This window comes from Hyla sarda, unplaced genomic scaffold (genome assembly GCF_029499605.1).
Source record: "Hyla sarda isolate aHylSar1 unplaced genomic scaffold, aHylSar1.hap1 scaffold_944, whole genome shotgun sequence".
NCBI lineage: Eukaryota > Metazoa > Chordata > Amphibia > Anura > Hylidae > Hyla > Hyla sarda.
The window spans coordinates 79,492-101,782 of NW_026610974.1; the positions used below are offsets into that span (position 1 = coordinate 79,492).

General features: G+C 46.1%; 2 protein-coding genes across 2 annotated transcripts; one reads left to right on the plus strand and one right to left on the minus strand.

Moving 5' to 3' along the window:
• Positions 1-5,536: 5,536 nt before the first annotated feature.
• LOC130350371 (histone H2A type 1) lies at positions 5,537-5,969 on the plus strand. Its single transcript, XM_056554882.1, has one exon. The coding sequence runs from the start codon at positions 5,537-5,539 to the stop codon at positions 5,927-5,929; it is 393 nt and encodes a 130-aa protein (XP_056410857.1). The 3' UTR covers positions 5,930-5,969.
• A 6,021-nt stretch (positions 5,970-11,990) lies between these two features.
• On the minus strand, positions 11,991-12,723 carry LOC130350361 (histone H1B-like). The gene has a single exon (XM_056554872.1). The coding sequence runs from the start codon at positions 12,695-12,697 to the stop codon at positions 12,044-12,046; it is 654 nt and encodes a 217-aa protein (XP_056410847.1). The 5' UTR covers positions 12,698-12,723; the 3' UTR covers positions 11,991-12,043.
• Positions 12,724-22,291: the final 9,568 nt, after the last annotated feature.

Below are 22,291 nucleotides of genomic sequence, written 5' to 3' on the forward strand. Positions count from 1 at the left end.
AGAAAAATACGACATATGTACAGTGAGTATACAATATATAAAGCAAAATTTGCAACCTTATATATAAAGGAGAAACACTGTCGAGATGAAGGAGGAGGAGAGAAAGGGAAAGAAAGTAAAATTAAAAGAGAAATAATTATGAAATAAAAAATTAAAATTAAAAATAAAAGAAAGAATATAAAATAAAGAGAGAATATTGCATGGCCATGGCGCATCAGTGGTTATTCAGAGAATCATCATAATCCTCCCAAAGCCTCCATATCTTCTGAAAGAAGTGTAATTTTTTTTTTTTTTTTTTTTTACACCAACATGCTGGTGTTGCCCCATACTTTTAATTTTCATAAAAGATCAATGGAAACAAAGAACCCCAAAATTTGTAACACACTTTCTCCCAAGTATGGAAATACCCCCATCTGGGGGCGCACAACAAGGCTCAGGAGTGAGAGTGCACTATGTGCATTTGAGGCCTAAACTGGTGATTTGCACAGGGGTGGCTGCTGATTACAGCGGTTCTGAAATAAACGCAAACAAATAAACACCCACATGTGACCCCATTTCAGAAACTTCCCCACTTATGGAACGTAACAAGGAGTTTAGTGAGCATTTACACCCCACAGGTGTCTGACAGATTTTTGGAACAGTGGTCCGTGAAAATGACAGCCCACTGTTACAAAGCCCACTGTTACAAAGATCTGTCAAATGCCAGTGTGATGTAAATGCTCACTGTACCCCTTTTTTTATGTTCCTTGAGGGGTGTAGTTTTCCAAATAGTATGCCATGTGGGGTGCTTCTCGCTGTTCTGGCACCATGGGGGCTTCCTAAATGAAACATGCCCCCCAAAAACCATTTCAGCAAAATTCGCTTTTCATAAGCCCATTGTTGCTCCTTCCTTTCTGAGCCCTCTAGTGCACCCGCAGATCACTTGAGGAATTTCCTTACTCGAGAGAAATGGGGTTTTGGGGGACATTTTAACCTATTACCCCTTATGAAAATGAAAAATTTGGGGTGACATAAGCATTTTAGTAAAAAGAATTACATTTTTCATTTTAACGTCCAACGTCAAACACTTGTGGGTTGTTAAGGCTCACTGTACCCCTTGTTATGTTCCTTGAGAGATTAAGTTTCCCAAATGGTGTGCCATGTGGGGTGTTTTTCACTGTTCAGGCACCATGGGGGCTTCCTAAATGAGACATGACCCCAAAAACCATTTCAGCAAAATTTGCTTTCCAAAAGCCCAATGTCCATCCGTCCATTCTGAGACCTCTAGTGCACCCGCAGATCACTTTACATCCACGTTTAATATATTTCCTTACTTGAGAGTAATGGCGTTTCAAATTTTGGGGGATATTTTCACCTATTACCCCTTGTGAAAATAAAAAATTTGGGGTAACATCAGCATTTTAGGTAAAAAAATATATTTTTTTTCATTTTCACGTCCAACTTTATTGAAAATTTGTCAAACACCTGTGGGGTGTTAAGGCTTACTGTACCCCCTGTTACGTTTCTTGAGGGGTGTAGTTTCCAAAATAGTATGCCATGTGGGGTGTTTTTTGGTGTTCTGGCACCATGGGGGCTTCCTAAATACGACATGGCCACCAAAATCTATTTCAGCAAAATTGCACTACAAATTTTTGGTGGCTTTTTCTCCTTTTACCCCTTATGAAAATGTAAAGTTGGGGTCTACACCAGCATGTTAGTGTATTTTTATTATTTTTTTATACCTCATATGTGGGCGAAAAATGCTCTGCGGGCGCACAACAAGGCTCATGAGTGAGAGTGCACTATGTGCATTTGAGGCCTAAACTGGTGATTTGCACAGGGGTGGCTGCTGGTTACAGTGGTTCGGAAATAAACGCAAACAAATAAACACCCACATGTAACCTCCCACTAATGGAACGTAACAAGGAGTTTAGTGAGCATTTACACCCCACAGGTGTCTGACAGATTTTTGGAACAGTGGTCCGTGAAAATGAAGAATGTAATTTTTCATTTGGACAGCCCACTGTTACAAAGATCTGTCAAACGCCAGTGGGGTGTAAATGCTCACTGTACCCCTTTTTTATGTTCCTTGAGTGGTGTAGTTTTCCAAATAGTATGCCATGTGTTTTTTTTTTTTTTTTTTTTCGCTTTTCCGGCACCATGGGGGCTTCCTAAATGAAACATGCCCCCACAAACCATTTAAGCAAAATTTGCTTTCCAAAAGCCCAATGTTGCTCCTTCCCTTCTGAGCCCTCTAGTGCACCCTCAGATCACTTTCATCCTCATATAATATATTTCCTTACTCGAGAGAAATGAAGTTTCAGATTTTGGGGGACATTTTAACCTATTACCACCAAAATTTGGGGTAACAAGCATTTTAGTAAAAAAATTTACATTTTTCATTTTCACGTCCAACTTCCACGCAAAGCTGTCAAACACCTGTGGGGTGTTAAGGCTCACTGTACCCTTTTGTTATGTTCCATGAGGGGTGTAGTTTTCAAAATAGTATCCCATGTGGGGTGTTTTTGGCTGCTCTGGCACCATGGGGGCTTCCTAAATGTGATATGCCCCCAAAACACCATTTCAGCAAAATTTGCTCTTTAAAATACCATTGTTGTTCCTTCTCTTCTGAGCCCTCTAGTGCACCCACAGAGCACTTTACATCCACATATGATGTATTATCTTGCTCGAGAGAAATTGGGTTACAAATTTTGGGGGACTTTTTCTTCTTTTACCCCTTGTAAAAATAAAAAATAAAATATGGGTCTACAAGAACATTTTAGTGTAAAAAATGCAGACTTTGATTTTTCTCCTCCACTTTGCTGCTATTCTTGTTAAACACCTTGTTAAAGTAGAATATGTCATGTAAAACCAATCTCGGAATCAGAATGAAAGGTAAAAGCATCTCAGAGTTATTAATGCTTAAAGTGACAGTGGTTAGAATTGCAAAAAATGCTGATTTGGAGTTACATTGTGTTATTTGAGTGTTCCCTTTATGTTTCTGAGCTGTGTAGTTCTTTGCTTTTGGGATGAAATGAACATAAGAGAACTGATGAAGCAGATTGCCTCACACTATTGTGCCTAACACATGAGATTCCACTTATATCCCTCCAAGTAAACAGGTACCAGTCCATTAATCTAACAGATTTGAAAAACTGGAAGCGCCTGGAAATGTTTTAGATCTAAAAGTTATCACAAATATCATCCGGTCTGGATGAAGCCTCAGAAGCATTTACTGCATTCACAATGAGGACTGAATCCATCAGCCTCATCTCCTTCCTCTGGGGACCTCTAGTGGTGGTTTGTAGTATAGTTTCCATCTGTCTTCACGTAAACTCACTGCCAATCTTCATATCCTATTAACCCCTGCAGTGACCTTTCAGGTGTTTTGTCTTTGATCAGTTCACTTTGTTGTTACATCAGTAATTATTCTATTTAGAAACATTATAATTGAGGCTTTGAAGCGCTAATATTAATCATCTGAACAGAATAGAAAAAATATATAGTTTCCCACCGAGATCTCTCCTGTATCGACGGGCTCCCGGTCGGCGGCTGTAACCATCAGTCTGTGCACACGGTTGGTTCCCTGTGTTATTTCATACATTTTATCCTACAGCCCAGTACACACTACTGATCTCCGCACAGCAGCTTTATCCCCTGTACATCTGATCAGAGGAGCCGCATCATCTATTTACTGGATGTTTTATTAATGATTTGTATTTCTGCCTTTTACCATCCAGTGATCCAGTTGTATTTTACCCCTTTTATTTGTTCTCTATTTTTATTACATTGTACATTTATTGTTTATGTGGATATATAAGAAAGTTACTGTCAGTTCTAGTCCCAGGAAGATCTCATCCCCCATAGACCCCCGATCACACCCAGCAGATTATTACCGCAATAACAATCAGGGGCCGGAGGTCTAGGAGAGAATTTCCCGGACGACCTCTGCAAATCTATAAACGATCAGGTATAATCTCCGTCCATCGTCCTCTCTTCTCACTTTATTCTATCACATTTTATATGGATGAAGAGTAAAAGATCGGGAGAAGCGATCAGCAAGATCGGGAAATCACTGTCCACGAGGAGCCGATAGATACACAATGAACACAAAGTATGGAGCTATAGCTCCGCCCCCAGGTGGCAACAAACGGTTAAATCATTGTTAACCCTTCAGTGAACGCGGTATTTTTTGGTCGTAACAATTTCTGCTCTTTGTTCCCTAACAATCCTCTCTCCTAGACCTCCGGCCCGATTGTTACTGCGGTAATAATCTGCTGGGGGTGATCAGGGGTCTATGGGGGATGAGATCTTCCTGGGACTAGAGATGGCGCAGACCCTGCCTGTAATGTGTCTGATCGATTGTTTCCTGCCCAGTCTGTCTGCGATCAGATCTGATGGTGGGAATATGTATACAGGACCGAACCGATAAGAGATCTGATCGTATCCGGGAGACACAAGGACCTGAATCTCACAATTTGTATAGATGTCCCGGCATCTAAACGGAACCGCAGAAAAGCTACGGGAATCCCGGCGATACCGATCACCACTGTGATACCGATATGTCCGGTCAGTGCAGGAGACACAAACCCCAGACCCGAGACACAATTACTTATTCTGGCATTAACGTATATATACGGTGCTGATGTAACCAGCAGCCAGATTATGAATCACAGACCGCGATCCCGGAGCAGCACAATATGTACAGTATAAAGCGGCTGCACTGGTATAAACTCGGCCACAAAGAGAATAAAGCTAATTCTAGCAGATAGAAGCTCCAGCTCTATTATAGACAATGTGGCGGCTCTTAGAAGAGCCTTTGGGGTGACAGCAGGAGGCGGAGCAGGTTACTTGGCGCTGGTGTACTTGGTGACGGCCTTGGTGCCCTCGGACACGGCGTGCTTGGCCAGCTCTCCAGGCAGCAGCAGGCGCACGGCGGTCTGGATCTCCCGGGAGGTGATGGTGGAGCGCTTGTTGTAGTGAGCCAGGCGGGAGGCTTCCCCTGCGATGCGCTCGAAGATATCGTTGACAAAGGAGTTCATGATGCCCATGGCCTTGGAGGAGATGCCGGTGTCAGGATGGACCTGCTTGAGCACCTTGTACACGTAGATGGCATAGCTTTCCTTCCTGGTCTTCCTCCGCTTCTTGCCGTCCTTCTTCTGAGTCTTGGTCACGGCTTTCTTGGGGGCTGGTGCAGACTTGGCGGGATCAGGCATAATAATCACTCACAATCCTTCTTCACTAGAACAGAGAGAATAATGATGCTTCCTCCTCCCACCGCAGCCGTATTTATATGCAGCCCATGCAAATAAGAAATGCTGTCTGCTCACTGTTCTACTGGAGGAGCAAATCATGTGACCTGTGGGAGTGTCATTAGCCCCGCCCAGTGAATGATTTATTGGTGTTTCTTCAAGTCTCGTCACCATTGGTCGGATTCACATCTACCCAATCACAGGAGCCGGAGGGCGGAGCAGAAACATATAAAAGGCAGCAGAAAGAGAATAACGGTGACATCTCGGAGGAAATTCTCTTGTACTTTTAGAATTCACTTATCATTATGTCTGGACGCGGCAAACAAGGAGGGAAGGTTCGGGCCAAGGCAAAGACCCGCTCATCCCGGGCAGGACTCCAGTTCCCCGTCGGTCGTGTGCACAGGCTCCTCCGCAAAGGGAACTACGCCGAGAGGGTGGGCGCCGGTGCTCCGGTCTACCTGGCCGCTGTGCTGGAGTATTTAACCGCTGAGATCCTGGAATTGGCCGGTAATGCCGCCCGGGACAACAAGAAGACCCGCATCATCCCCCGTCACCTGCAGCTGGCCGTGCGCAATGACGAGGAGCTGAACAAGCTGCTGGGTGGGGTGACCATCGCCCAGGGAGGCGTCCTGCCCAACATCCAGGCCGTGCTGCTGCCCAAGAAGACCGAGAGCAGCAAAGCGGCCAAGAGCAAGTGATCACCGCTTATCCCAGATCATCCCGAACACCAAAGGCTCTTCTAAGAGCCACCACATTGTCTCCTACAGAGCTGGCTCCGCTGATCTTGTCTAATAAGGATTAGATTTCTTATGACATGTTCTTTATACAGGGGTTATAGTAGAACTGAAGTTTCTTTCATTAACAGTGTGAGACGGATTGGACACCTTCACTTCTGTTTTTCGGCTCTTTAAAAAAAATCTAAAGAAAACTGTTCCTATAGCAGAATGTGACCCTCCGGACAAGGACAGTTTCCTGCTCACTCCATCCCCGCTACCCTCACTAAGAGGGACGGGTACAGTTTCTACATATGGATTTTTGGGGTGCAGCCAGCCTTTCCCCCGCGCCGCACTTATGCCATCTGCCACCTACCTGTTCTAAGACTACAACTCCCACAGCATGCACTTACAGTGGGGGACATGCTCGGGGTTGTGGCACTTACAGTGGGGGACATGCTGGGGGTTGTGGCACTTACAGTGGGGGACATGCTGGGGGTTGTGGCACTTACAGTGGGGGACATGCTGGGGGTTGTAGCACTTACAGTGGGGGACATGCTGGGGGTTGTAGTCTTAGAACATGTAGCGGGCAGAGGGTGGATTTGCGGCGCAGGTGGGAGAATGCTGAATGTTGTTCTGTTTGTGGTAAACGAGACTGATCGGAGCTGATCTGCCGGTAATGTGATCTCTACGGTGGGGAGTAGCGGATTATTACAGCAGGAAGATCCCCTGAAATATTGTTACATATAATCTGTTGGCTGTAATCTCCCCATGGAGTATAACCCCCATCATTACACGTTTAGGGAAATGATTCATCCCCTTACCCTCTGTCTGTAGAAGGCTCCGCCCGCACATCATGTTAGAGATCATCGCTCTGTAGAGACTTCTCCGCATCAGCCTCACTAGCGTCTTCTTGTCTCTATCTTATACAGCAGGAGGCCGCGGCTGTAACACATAACCTGTCCCTACTGCACAAGTCATATAGTTGTTAGATGTATTAGTTATTATTATATTATTTTTAATATTTTGCAAACACAATCAGACAAGGACATGCAGAATACATTCATACAAAAGTTATTCTACCATTTTTATTACTAGCAGAAGTCCCACACTGAATGAGGATTGGTTGATGAGGTCACATGATCTGTTCCGGCCAATTAACAGATACTTTCCCATTACTGTCAATCTTAATAAGCAATTAGAACGTTCTCTGCTCAATTATAGAGAAACATTCTAATTGCTAATTGAGATTGACAGTTAGGGAATAGTATCCGCCTATTGGCCAGAACAGATCATGTGACTTCATCAGCCAATCCCCATTCAGTGTGGAACATATTAAGATTTGCCCGAGATGAATACGGAACTATAGTGAATGGAAGAAGGATTTGTGCCGATCTTTCTGGTCACTTACCTGACTGTGTGTACAGCCGCCTCCCTTTTATAATTCGGAATATATGACTAGTGTTGCTCGCGAATATTCGCAATTCGAATATTATTCGCGAATATCGCATATTCGCGAATTCACGAATTTCGCGAATATAGCGCTATATATTCGTAATTACGAATATTCGTTTTTTTTTTCTTACAGTACAAATCACAGTGATCATCCCTCTCTGCTTCCAGCTTGTGTGGTGTAAAGAACGCTGTAATACTACTGTGTGAGACTGGCGTGCGATAATTCGCATATGCGAAACTTAGCATATGCTAATTTTCGTGTATGCGAATTTTCCCATGTACTAATTTCCGCATACGCGAATTTTCGCGTATGCTGATTTTCCCGTGCGCTAATTTTCGCATACGCGATTTTTCGCATGTGCGAAAATAAAACGAGGATATAACGAATATGCGAATATATGACGAATATTCGTCCATATATTCGCGAATATTCGCGAATATTCGCGAATTCGAATATGGCCTATGCCGCTCAACACTATATATGACCCCAATAATACACATGAACCCCCGGTGTCATACGGGTAATGTACAAGCAGTTCCTGTAATGGAGAAACAAATGACAATAGGAACCTAGAGACCATCAGTTACTAGACAAGGGATCCGGAGATATAATAGGAGACAGTATAGATAGGACCTCATTATAGAGATGGCGCCCCCTATACTGTAGCCTCCTGTGTGTAATAGAAGCTCCTGGACACATCAGATCTCCAGCCGCCTCACTCGGTACATGGATACACCGGGACTGGCTTTATACAATGACCGGAAACAATCGCTGACCCGTCCTCGTGTTATTACAAGGAGGGAGAGGACGGGACAGAATCAAAGAGCGGGAAACTCAACCCCCCGGAGAGGAGCCAAAGAGCGGTCAGTATCCGGCTATAGAACCGTTGGTTATTTTCCCGTTCATTCTACGGGATCAATAGGGGGCGCTGTCCTGTTGGTGGTTAATTACAGAATGGTGTCGGCTAGTAATGTATTCTCCGCAGTGTACAGTGTTAGTACAGAACTCCCGGGCAGCGATCATAATCAGGGCCATGTAATGTTACATTCTACGGTCCCTCCACATGTTCAGGGGAAGGAGTCTCCACATCCTATTATATTCATGGCTCTATATAGAATCACATCACCTCCCACCCGAACTGCTACTAGTTTCCCTGTCACTATACACATCGGCCAATAGTCATCTATATGACAGGACACAACTCGGGCCATTGATATTAAGTCCTAGTAAATCCCCAAAACGGGTTCTCTCCTTATACAGCTTCTATAGCCCTTTCATCCCAACCACGTTAACTAGAGATAATAAATTATAATAGATATAATAGACCACTACGACAGATACACAGCAGTGCAGACACAAGGAACTCTAGCTTTTTCCATAGAACATGTGGGCGGCTCTGAGAAGAGCCTTTGGGTTGATGTGATGGAGCCGAGTAGAAGCAGAATTAACCTCCGAAGCCGTAAAGAGTGCGGCCCTGGCGCTTGAGGGCGTACACCACGTCCATAGCGGTGACGGTCTTCCTCTTGGCGTGCTCGGTGTAGGTGACGGCGTCACGGATGACGTTCTCCAGGAAGACTTTCAGGACACCGCGAGTCTCTTCATAGATGAGGCCGGAGATGCGCTTCACACCTCCCCTGCGAGCTAGACGGCGGATGGCAGGCTTGGTGATGCCCTGGATGTTATCCCGGAGCACCTTCCTGTGCCGCTTGGCTCCGCCCTTACCGAGCCCTTTCCCTCCTTTACCGCGTCCAGACATCTTCTCTATGTAGCAAGTAGACTGCAAGATACTGAGTGCGGCAGAGTCCGGCTTATATAGCACAGGAGCGGACCGAGAACAATGGCGACTTCCGGGGCGTTTATTTTACTGAATTTACATTCCTGGCTCCTCCCTCTCCCTCCGCTGATTGGCTGAACACTGTAACGGTCCCTATTTTGAATCTCCCGCTCCTTCTACATTACTCGCAGCTATTAGTTTGCGGCTGGTTACTAATCCGATCCTTCTCAAAATGTAACGAATAATCTTTAGGAGATCTGAGGAGCAGTCAGTCGTCTGCAAGATTTATATTACCAGCGATATCGGCGAGAATCCGGCCAGTGTAGAATAAAGAGGGAAAATCTACCGAACACCGCGAGCAGCTGCATTCATGTTACCCGTCAGGTTCAGGTGTTTGCGCACAGCAGAGAAGCAGATAGCGCTTCTGGTCGGTGAGATTCGGTATTGTACAGATCACAGGGGAAATGATTTATATACAATCGATGAGGCGATTATATTGAGTCCCTAGAAGGTGGGATCAATCCCCCCGCTCTTTATACTCAGAGGATCTGTCGGTACCGGGCAAAATGGCGACAGCTCCGGGTATTACAGCAGCGGTTCTAGCACGAGGAGCGATGTGAGGGCTTCTGATTAGGTCACTAGGGCTGCTATACACTGAAAGAGTTAATAGACCGCCAGGACAGGACAATGGAGGGATTTAGAAGTGATTTTGTGGCTGAGAAGGAAACATCATAGTGGTGTCTATTAGCGGGACATGCACCGCTGCTGCCTCTACCAGGGATTAAAAGAAAAGCACATTTGGATCGTCCACCAATATTAATATCTTAGGCAATGAAAGGGTTAAGATGACAGGAAACAATTGTTTACCATAATCCTGCGGACCCAGCCCCGGACTCTGTATGAGCCCAAGCGAAGTATCGGGGGATTCAGATCGTTTTGGTCTGAAGAACGATCCATTCACAAGAATCGATCACTCGGGCAGTATTACCAGGTCTACAGGACTGCTCACCCCCGGGCACCAAGACTCTGCACACATTGTACGACATTATATAAAGCCCCGATATGTGCAATGAGAGTGACCGAGAATAATCGTCCGAGAGCCTAACCCCACGTGTTAATATATGATAGAAGGGGAGAGATCGGAATAATAGATCAGCAGATGATCGGGAATATCACAATCTCGGGTGATCAGTCAATGAACCTCCAGTATCGGGGATATAGCTCCGACCATAGTGTTAACCCTTCAGTGTCCTTGCTGCCTGCCTTGTATTCCTCCTTCATATCCCGATTACTTGTTATATATGTCAGGAGTCTGAAGCCAGCAGTCCTGACCGGAGGGGACCGATCCTCTGTAACCCCCAGAATATACACTGCAGTCCCCATAATACCGGTCACCCCCAGGAACTAATACCGCAGAGGACAATTCTATACCTGCACATTTCCAGCACTGAAAGGGTTTATTCTAGAGAACTATACTGGATCCTGCTTATGAGAACAGGCGGAGAATCGGGACAGAACTGGAGACATTCAGGAATCAGCTCGTTCTATAGATAATTTGGTGGCTCTGATAAGAGCCTTTGTGTTGTATGCGGGTCCCGATTAGATCTAAGCTCTCTCCCCACGGATCCTGCGGGCCAGCTGGATGTCTTTGGGCATGATGGTGACCCTCTTGGCGTGGATGGCGCATAGATTGGTGTCCTCAAAGAGTCCCACCAGGTAAGCCTCGCTGGCCTCCTGCAGGGCCATGACCGCCGAGCTCTGGAAGCGAAGATCAGTCTTGAAGTCCTGGGCGATCTCTCTCACCAGGCGCTGGAAGGGGAGCTTCCGGATCAGCAGCTCGGTGGACTTCTGGTAGCGGCGGATCTCACGGAGAGCCACTGTACCTGGACGGTAGCGGTGAGGCTTCTTCACCCCACCAGTGGCGGGAGCGCTCTTCCTGGCGGCCTTAGTAGCCAGCTGCTTGCGGGGAGCTTTCCCTCCGGTGGATTTACGAGCGGTCTGCTTGGTCCTGGCCATGATTCTCTATAGACAAGTCAGTAAGAAGTGATCGGGAGAGGAAAGAGCAGAACAGTTATAGTCCTGGCCTCATCGTGATTGGATAAAGTAAGCCACACCCCCTACATCCCATTGGCTGATTCATATAAAGCTGAGCCCGCCAAAACACATGGGGCGTCAGCCATCGATCTTTGTTCAGAAGAGGCGGGGCCCATCCTGGCCCTATTCGGTCCTGCCTGCGGACAGACGTAACTCCCGGTAATAGCGCCCTCCCCCGTGTCCCCTCAGACATGACGCGGTGCAGTATTCCGAGTGTTCAGATTGTCTGCCGCTCTCCCATATATAGGCTATTCGTGACTGCATGGCTTTATATAGTAATAAGACTAAGCAGCCCAATAACCCTCAGAATAGGGAAAATACAGGGTTACATTCACCCCCAAATCTCTGGTAAATCAGTTTCCGTAATCCCGTCTATCCATAGAGCGTCTATTTATTAAAGCAGTGTAAATCCTTATAGTTTATACACAGGAGATACATTGTGTTACAATAGCGACACCTTGTGGTGAGGGATTTATATAACCTTTTATGTTGCCGATTTGTAACAAGGAGATATTTTCGCCAAGCGCTGACACTATCAGTGTTACAGCAGAACATCCTCAGTTCAGTGTTCATAAGGGGATCTAGAAGTAAAGGCAGATGCATTGTGATTTATATAACAATATAATAAAGTGATGATAATATAGAAGGGATTTATATCACTATCATAACTATATATCCAGGGTGATATCCGGGCGGTGATCATACAGCTCTGTCTGGAGGAGGTGGTGGCTCTGAAAAGAGCCTTTGTGGGATAAGTACAGGACGAGGCTCCCGATTATTTCTTAGCCGCGCTCTTCTTGGCTTTAGTCACCTTCTTAGCCGGGCTCTTGGCAGCTTTGGGTTTGGCCGCCTTCTTAGCCGGGCTCTTGGCCACCTTCTTGGGAGCAGCCTTCGGCTTTTTGGGGCTCTTGGCCGCTGCAGGCTTCTTGGCTTTCTTCGGACTCTTGGCCGCTGCAGGCTTCTTGGCTTTCTTCGGACTCTTGGCCGCTGCAGACTTCTTGGCCGCGCTCGGAGCCTTCTTTGGCTTCTTAGGGGATTTGGTCGCTTTCTTAGCTGCTGCAGGTTTCTTGGCCGCCTTGTCCTTAGTCTCCAGCTGGTTCTTGTTGATCTTGAAGGATCCGGAGGCGCCGCTGCCTTTCACCTGGAGCAGGGTTCCCTTGGTCACCAGCCCCTTGATGGCCAGCTTCAGGCGGCTGTTGTTCTTGTCTACATCGTATCCTCCGGCAGCCAGAGCCTTCTTCAGGGCGGCCAGAGACACCCCACTGCGCTCCTTAGAGGCGGACACGGCTTTAACGAGCAGCTCGGACACGCTGGGACCGGAGGGTTTGTGGCTTTTCTTAGCGCCCCCTGCGGCTGATTTCTTCGGCTGCTTCTTGGACTTTGCGGCCGGATCGGCGGGAGGAGCGGCGGCTGGTGCGGTTTCTGCCATAGTTTATCGCTGCCGTCTATAACAATAAAAATACTGCGGAAGAGAAATATAGATGGCGGAGCTGCTGGCGACTCTTATATAGTCAGTGGCTGCGCTCTGATTGGCTGCTGAGCTGCCATTTTCATGAGCTGTTATTGGCTGACACAGAGCACAGGCCCCGCCCCATTCTGTCTGGTCCCTAAGAATTAAACAACCTACTTCTCATTATACCAGATAGGAGAACAGATACAATTGTTGTGTTGTGTAAATATAATCTTTAGTAACCAACCATAGTTGTTGTATCTATTTGTAACAATTGTATCAGCCTTTGGGGAAATAGAAATACTCGATGTTACAATTTGGTAACATGTAAAGATTAGAGTATAAAGCTCTCACCAGCAGGTGTCGCTGTTGTAACAGTCACTTATTGATTTCTCAGAGATTTAGGAGTAAATGTAAATCCTCTAGGTAATAGGTTGTGCACATCGTGTTTTACCCAACCTGAGAATTATTGCGATTATTTTCTCTTATGATATATTAATGCTACAGCAGCCCCCCAGATGTAGAATGAATATGGGGGCGCTCTCCTGTACTGCGCCATGTATATAGGGATAGGAATAGTTATCTGAGGACGTATATTGTCAGCATTCAGATGTCTGTACAGGAGCAGCCGGTAATCAGTGTGAACACCCGAGATGCGGCACCGCGTTATGTCTGAGAGGACACGGGGGAGGCTCCCGGGATTGTTCTCTGCGGTTAACTCTTTCAGTGCTGAGAACTGTGCAGTTATGTAGGATGGTGTCATGTGACTGGGTATGGTCGGATCTGTGCTCTGGGGATAGAGAGGAGCGATCCCCTCGGTCAGCACTGCTGGCTTCAGTCTAATGACAACTGTGACCGCTGACCGACAGACATAAGGAGGACACTGAAGGGTTAACTGTGTGGGCGGAGCTATAGCCCCGATACTGGAGGATCATTGGCTGATCATCGGAGATCATGTGATTGTGATATTCCCGATCTTCTGCTGATTTATTATTCCGATTTCTCCCCTTTTATCATATAATAACACGTGGGGTCAGGACGGGGTCAGGCTCTCGAACGATTATTCTCGGTCAATCTCATTGCACACATCGGGATTCCATATAATGAGAAGCGGGAAAATAGCGGAGAGGATTGTTGGGGAACAAAGAGCAGAAATTGGCACGACAAAAAAATGCCGCGGGCACGGAAGAGTTAACAATGATTTAACCGTTTGGTGCCTCCTGGGGGCGGAGCTATAGCTCCATACTTTTTGTTCATTGTCTGTTTATCGGCTCCTCGTGGATCCTGATCTTCCGATCTTACTGATCGCTTCTCCAGATCTTTTACTCTTCATCCATATAAAATGTGATAGAATAAAGTGAGAAGAGAGTAATGGACGGAGATTATACCTGATCGTTTATAGATCTGCAGAGATCGTCCGGGAAATTCTCTCCTAGACCTCCGGCCCCTGATTGTTCTTGCGGTAATAATCTGCTGGGTGTGATCAGGGGTCTATGGGGGATGAGATCTTCCTGGGACTAGAACTGACAGTAACTTTCTTATATATCCACATAAACAATAAATGTACAATGTAATAAAAATAGAGAACAAATAAAAGGGGTAAAATACAACTGGATCACTGGATGGTAAAAGGCAGAAATACAAATCATCAATAAAACATCCAGTAAATAGATGATGCGGCTCCTCCGATCAGATGTACAGGGGATAAAGCTGCTGTGCGGAGATCAGTAGTGTGTACTGGGCTGTAGGATAAAATGTATGAAATAACACAGGGAACCAACCGTGTGCACAGACTGATGGTTACAGCCGCCGACCGGGATCGCGTCTATATAGAAGAGTCCTGGGGTCAAGCTGTTCAGGCGATTAATTAGAGCTTCAATTATAAGGTTTCTAAATAAAATAATTTCTGATTTAACCACAAATTGATTTTAAATTGATCAAAGGCAAAACACCTGAAAGTTCACTGCAGGGGTTAATAGGAAATGAAGATTGGCAGTGAGTTTACAGCACATAAAGAGAGATGGAAACTATACTACAAACCACCACTAGAGGTCCCCAGAGGACAGGAGATGAGGCTGATGGATTCAGTCCTCATTGTGAATGCAGTAAATGCTCCTGAGGCTTCATCCAGACCGGATGGTTGTAGCTTCAGTGGCGTTGCCACCCGGGTGCGGGGGGTGCGGCCCGCACAGGGTGACACCAACCTAATGGGGTGACACAAAGACGCTCCGCAGCATCCCCCACCCGGCCTTCACGGTGCGCCCGTCCGTAAACATGTTTGCATGTTTTTATATAGGAAAAGTGGGTGATTTGAACTTTTAACATGGAAGGGGTTAATGCAGCGGTCTTCAAACTGTGGCCCTCCAGATGTTGCAAAACTACAATTCCCAGCATGCCCGGACAGCCAACGGCTGTCCTGGCATGCTGGGAATTGTAGTTTTGTAACATCTGGAGGGGCACAGTTTGAAGACCACTAGGTTAATGTGTGTCTTTCAAACTTTTATTAAAACTTTTTTATTTTATTTATTTCTTTAATGATTCCTCCTATAAGTGTTATAAAGTGTAGATTCCTCAGACAGATGAATAGAGTTCTATTGATCTCTATTAATCTGTGTGCTCTGTGATCCATTGATAGAGCCTGGTCCAGCCAGGATCTATCAATGACAGAGCTTGGACTGGAGGAAGCAGTGGTCAGTCCTCCGACTACCTCCATAGTGGATGCCCCCCCTGCGATCGCGCTGCGGGGGGGGGGGGGGCATCCACCCCACTAGCCCACCAGGGAGCATTCACATCTCCCTTTAGACGCCTCTGTCAGCTTTGACAGCGGTGATCTAAAGGGTTAATAGCCAGCAGCGGTGATCGCCGCATGCTGGCTATTAGCGGCGGCCTCTGGCTACTGAGAACAGCCAGGGGTCTGCAGAGTATGGAGCGGGCAGGAATCCTGAGCCCGTTCCATACATACTGCAGAGCGCCGCAAGCATCTCCCCATGCAGACGCGCCTCCTCCCCTCAGCTCTCCGAAGGTACAGCTGGGGGGAGTGAAGGCAAAGGACGCAGGTCTGCACGGGGAGCAAGAAGCCACGCCCCCTCATCTCCCCCCGCACGTCTGCAGAGCAGGGGAGAGGAGACATACACAGCTTCTCCTCTCCCCTGCTCTGCTTCGGCTTACACAGGCTGCAGAGTATGGAGCGGGCAGGAGTCGGGTGCCCGCTCCATACAGACTGCAGATCGTCACCGCCGCTGCCGCACTTGTCAGGTCTGGCCCTGCTTGCCCGAAGCCGGGCTAAGGGCCGGACAAATTCACCTGCCCGGCGCCCAAAACTGCTAGTCCCGGGCGTCGGGCGATAGAAATTCCACATCCCAGCTATAGAGAAGACGTCACCTGTAGTCACTGATCTCATTGTGTATTCTCCTCACTATAGAGAAGACGTCCCCTGTAGTCACTGATATCATTGTGTATTCTCCTCACTATAGAGAAGACGTCCCCTGTAGTCACTGATATCATTGTGTATTCTCCTCACTATGTCCTATCAGAGCTGTAGTCGCTTGTCAGTTCTACAGTTAGGTCAATGAAACTACAACTCCCAGCATAACCTCACCACTGCTCAAAGGGGTACTCTATTGGAAAACATTTTTTTTTTTTTTTTTTATCAACTGGTGCTACAAAGTTAAACAGATTTGTAAATTACTTCTATTTAAAAATCTTAATCCTTCCAGCACTTATTATCTGCTGTATAAGAGATTCACAGGAAGTTATATTCTTTTTTAATTTCTTTTCTTGGACAGAGGTGTCAGCACAGAGCACTGTGGTCATGTCAAGAACTGTCCATAGTAGGAGCAAATCCCCATAGTAAACCTATCCTGCTCTGGACAGTTCCTGATATTGATAGGTGTCAGCAAATAACACTGTGGTCAGACTGGAAAGAACTACACAACTTCCTGTGGAGCATACAGCAGCTTATAAGTACTGTAAGGATTAAGATTTTAAATAGAAGTAATTAAAAAATCTGTTTAACTTTCTTGCACCAGTTGATCTAAAAGTAAATGTTTTCCAGTGGAGTACCCCTTTAAGTAATTCTGGGAGCTGTATATTTAAATGGTGAAAACTTCTTTAACACTTTCCAATTCTGTGGCAACTGGTATATCTGATTAACCCCTTAAGGACCAAGGACGTACTGGTAAGTCCTTGGTCCTGCTCTTCTGATATAACGCGGGGTTACACAGTAACCCCGCGTCATATCACGGCGGGCCCGGCATCAAAGTGAAGCCGGGACCCGCCTCTAATAGCGCGCAGCGCCGATCGTGGCGCCGCGCGCTATTAACCCTTTAGCCGCGCGCTCAGAGCTGAGCCACGCGGCTAAAAGTGAAAGTGAAAGTTCCCGGCTAGCTCAGTCGGGCTGTTCGGGATAGCCGCGGCTAATCGCGGCATCCCGAACAGCTGACAGGACAGCGGGAGGGCCCCTACCTGCCTCCTCGCTGTCCGATCGCCGAATGACTGCTCAGTGCCTTAGATCCAGGCATGAGCAGTCATGCGGCAGAATCGTTGATCACTGGTTTCTTATGAGAAACCAGTGATCAGCATAGAAGATCAGTGTGTGCAGTGTTATAGGTCCCTATGGGACCTATAACACTGCAAAAAAAAAGTGAATAAAGATCATTTAACTCCTCCCCTATTAAAAGTTTGAATAAGTTTCCAATAAAAAAGTGTAAATAAAAATAAAAATAAATATATATGGTATCACCGCGTGCGGAAATGTCCGAGTTATAAAAATATATCATTAATTAAACTGCTCGGTCAATGGCGTGAGCGCAAAAAAATTCCAAAGTCCAAAATAGTGCATTTTTGGTCACTTTTTATATAATTTAAAAATGAATAAAAAGCGATCAATAAGTCCTATCAATGCAAAAATGGTACCGTTAAAAACTTCAGATCACGGCGCAAAAAATGAACCCACAAACCGCCCCATAAACGGAAAAATAAAAAAGTTATAGGGGTCAGATGATGACAATTTTAAACGTATTAATTTTACTGCATGTAGTTATGATTTTTTCCAGAAGTCCGAAAAAATCAAACCTATATAAGTAGGGTATCATTTTAATCGAATGGACATACAGAATGCATATCAGGTGTCATTTTTACCGAAAAATGTACTACGGAGAAACGGAAGCCCCCAAAAGTTACAAAACAGCGATTTTTTTTCAATTTTGTCGCACAATGATTTATTTTCCCGCTTCACCGTAGATTTTTGGGCAAAATGACTGACGTCATTACAAAGTAGAATTGGTGGCGCCAAAAATAAGCCATCATATGGATTTTTAGGTGCAAATTTGAAAGAGTTATGATTTTTTAAAGGCAAGGAGTAAAAAACGAAAATGCAAAAACTGAAAAACCCCTGTTCCTTAAGGGGTTAATATACTGGAATTTCTCACAATGCGCTACAACAGTGGTGTCTGTCACAACAGGCTAAAAACTTACTGGGGGGAGGGGGTAGGTATGGGGGTGACACCCTTTTCTACACCACCGGGTGACACCAACCCTAGCAACGCCACTGTGTAGCTTTATAACTTTTAGATCTAAAACATTTCCAAGGCTTCAGTGTTTGAAATCTGTTACATTTTTGGGCTGGTACCTGTTTAATTGGAGGGATTTAAGTGGTATTGGGGCTTATCTCATGTGTTGGGCACAATGGGGGAGATTTATCAAAACCTGTACAAAGGAAAAGTTGACCAGTTGCCCATAGCAACCAATCAGATCGCTGCCTTCATTTTGCAGAGGCCTTGTTAAAAATGAAAGAAGCGAGCTGATTGGTTACTATGGGCAACTGGGCAACTTTTCCTCTGGACAGGTTTTGATAAATCTCCCCCAATGGTGTGAGGCACTCTGCTTCATCAGTTCTCTTATGTTGATTTCATCCAAAAAGCAAACAACTACACTGCTCAAAAAATAAAGGGAACACGTAAACAACACAATGTAACTCTAAGTCAATGACACTTCGGTGAAATCACACTGTCCACTCAGGAACAACACTGATTGACAATCAATTTCACATGCTGTTGTGCAAATGGAACAGACAACAGGTGGAAATTATAGGCAATTATCAAAAAACCCCCAATAAAGGAGTGGTTCTGCAGGTGGTGACCACAGGCCACTTCTCTGTTCCTATGCTTCCTGGCTGATGTTTTGGTCACTTTGAATGCTGGCGGTGCTTTCACTCTAGTGGTAGCATGAGATGGAGTCTACAGCCAACACAAGTGGCTCAAGTAGTGCAGCTCACCCACGACGGCACATCAATGCGAGCTGTGGCAAGAAGGTTTGCTGTGTCTGTCAGCGTAGTGTCCAGAGCATGGAGGCGCTACCAGGAGACAGGCCAGTACATCAGGAGATGTTGAGGAGGCTGTAGGAGGGCAACAACCCAGCAGCAGGACCGTTACCTCTGCCTTTGTGCAAGGAGGAGCAGGAGGAGCACAGCCAGAGCCCTGCGAAATGACCTCCAGCAGGCCACAAATGTGCATGTGTCCACTCAATCGGTCAGAAACAGACTCCATGAGGGTGGTATGAGGCCCGATGTCCACAGGTGGGGGTTGTGCTTACAGCACAACACTGTGCAGGATGTTTGGCATTTGCCAGAGAACACCAAGATTGGCAAACTTGCCACTGGCACCCTGTGCTCTTCACAGATGAAAGCAGGTTCACACTGAGCACATGTGACAGATGGGACAGAGTCTGGAGATGCCGTGGAGAATGTTCTGCTGCCTGCAACATCCTCCAGCATGACCGGTTTGGCGGTGGGTCAGTAATGGTGTGGGGAGGCATTTCTTTGGGGGCCGCACAGCCCTCCATGTGCTTACCGAGATGAGATCCTCAGACCCCTTGTGAGACCATATGCTGGTGCGGTTGGCCCTGGATTCCTCCTAATGCAAGACAATGCTAGACCTCATGTGGCTGGAGTGTGTCAGCAGTTCCTGCAAGAGAAAGTCATTGATGCTATGAACTGGCCTGCCCGTTTCTCAGACCTTAATCCGATAGAGCACATTTGGGACATGATGTCTTTCTCCATCCACCAACGCCACGTTGCACCACAGACTGTCCGCCACCTCATCAGGAACATTCCCAAGCATTGTAGAGAGGTCATACGGGCACGTGGAGGTCACACACACTACAGAGCCTCATTTTGACTTGTTTTACGGACATTACATCAAAAGTTGGATAAACCTGTAGTGTGGTTTTCCACTTTTATTTTGAGTGTGACTCCATATCCAGACCTCCATGGGTTGATAAATTTGGTTATACGGTTACAAAAATACCCAATTTATGTAGGTTTTATTTTATTATACTACTTTAAAAAAAATTATAACTACATGCACCAAAATTTGTATGTTTAAAATTGTCATCTTCTGACCCCTATAACTTTTATTTTTTTTCCATATACGGTGATGTGTGAGGGCAAATTTTTTTGTGTGCAGTTGTCTGTAGTTTTTATCGGTATCATTTTTGTTTTGATGGGACTTTTTTTTTACATATAACCATTGACCTTACGGTTCAACCTCTTGAGTTCGAAGCCATTTTTCATTTTTGCTCTTTTCGTTCTTTCCTTCTCTCCTTCTATAAATCATAACGCTTTCAATTTTCCACCTACAGACCCATATCAGAGCTTGATTTTTGTGCAACCTATTTTACATTGTAATATTGTCAATCATTTCACCCCAAAATCTATGGTAAAGGGGGCGCATCTTGACACGCTGGCTACAGGTTGCACTCTGTAAGAGCTCTGTAATATAAAAAGTTGGAGGGACTCCCTCAAGACCCCCAAGGTGCTACACAGCAGTTTACGGCTTACTTTTGGCCACAAACAGAGACTGCTGATCTCCCGCTACAGACGCGGCCTGTTACCGCCTTACCTCAGGCCGTGGCAGGTTACCCACTCACTTTCTCTGGTCATCACGTACGCCACACTGGAGACAGGGTGGCACTCTCATCTGCTGTCTGAAGCCCTACACCACTCACCCCTGCCGCCACAAAATCGGAGCCCATAATTAATAGCTCCTGGGAAGATTTCCCCTCTGAGGCACCGGCACACCGCTGATGCGGTCAGGGCCAACGTTAGAGCGGGGAAAACCAGGCAATTGCCTAAGGCCCCCATCCCCCAGGGGGGCCCCTGCTAGCTGCTCAGTAGCGGATCAGCAGCCCGCTGCAGCCCGGCCGTGGCCACTTTAAAACAGTCACAGGTGGCGGGCCCGGACACTTCTCCTGCTTTTTCTATTTTTTCATATTTCCTTACCTGGCTGCGCTCGGCAGGCTCAGGTAATGCGGTGGATCTTGTGGGCTGTGTGGATAATATGACGAGTGACGTCTGCTGCCGCCTCCTCTGCGTGGCGTCAGGGGCGTCACTCCTGCCGAGCACGGCCATGTAAGGAAATATGAAAAATAGAAAAAGCAGGGGGAGAGGGGGGACCTAATGTGGAGGAACTTTACTGCCAACCTAATGTGGGGGAACTATACTGCCAACCAAATGAGGGGGAACTATACTGCCTACCTAATGTGGGGGGAACTATACTGCCAACGTAATGTGGGGGAACTATACTGCCAACGTAATGTGGGGGAACTATACTGCCTACCTAATGTGGGGGAACTATACTGCCTACCTAATGTGGGGGAACTATAATCTAATGTGGGGGGAACTACACTGCCAACCTAAAGTGGGGGAACTATACTGCAAACATAATGTTGGGAAGCTATACTGGCAATCTAATGTGGGGGAACTATACTGCCAACCTAATGTGGGGAACTACAACCTAATTTGGGGAAACTGTACTGCCTACCTATTGTGGGGGAACTACAACCTAATTAATGTGGGGGAACTATAATGCCTACCTAATGTGGAGGGAACTATACTGCCAACATAACGTGTGGGGGAACTATACTGCCAACATAACGTGTAGGAACTATACTGCCTACCTAATGTGGGGGAAAATATACTGCCAACGTAATGTGGGGGGAGGGGGGAACTATACTGCCAACGTAATGTGGGGGAACTATACTGCCTACCTAATGTGGGGGAACTATACTGCCAACCAAATGTGGGGGAACTATGATCTAATGTGGGGGGAACTATACTGCAAACATAATGTTGGGAAGCTTTACTGGCAACCTAATATGGGGGACTACAACCTAATTTGGGGAAACTGTACTGCCTACCTATTTTTGGGGAACTACAACTGAATTAATGTGGGGTAACTATAATGCCTACCTAATGTGGAGGGAACTATACTGCCAACCTAATGTGGGGGAACTATACTGCCTACCTAATGTGGGGGGAACTATACTGCAAATATAATGTTGGGAAGCTATACTGGCAACCTAATGTGGGGGAACTATACTGCCAACCTAATTTGAGGAACTACAACCTAATTTGGGGACACTGTACTGCCTACCTATTGTGGGGGAACTACAACCTAATTAATGTGGGGGAACTATACTGCAAACCTAATGTGGGGTAATTTTTTGTGCTTTGATTTGTAGTTTTTATCGGTAACATTTGTTTTGTTTTTTCAATTGCTTTTTAGATTTTTTTTG

Bases quoted from the DNA above. Each gene is read 5' to 3' on its own strand.
- LOC130350371 (XM_056554882.1), top strand. From the start codon at position 5,537: ATGTCTGGACGCGGCAAACAAGGAGGGAAGGTTCGGGCCAAGGCAAAG.
- LOC130350361 (XM_056554872.1), bottom strand. From the start codon at position 12,697: ATGGCAGAAACCGCACCAGCCGCCGCTCCTCCCGCCGATCCGGCCGCA.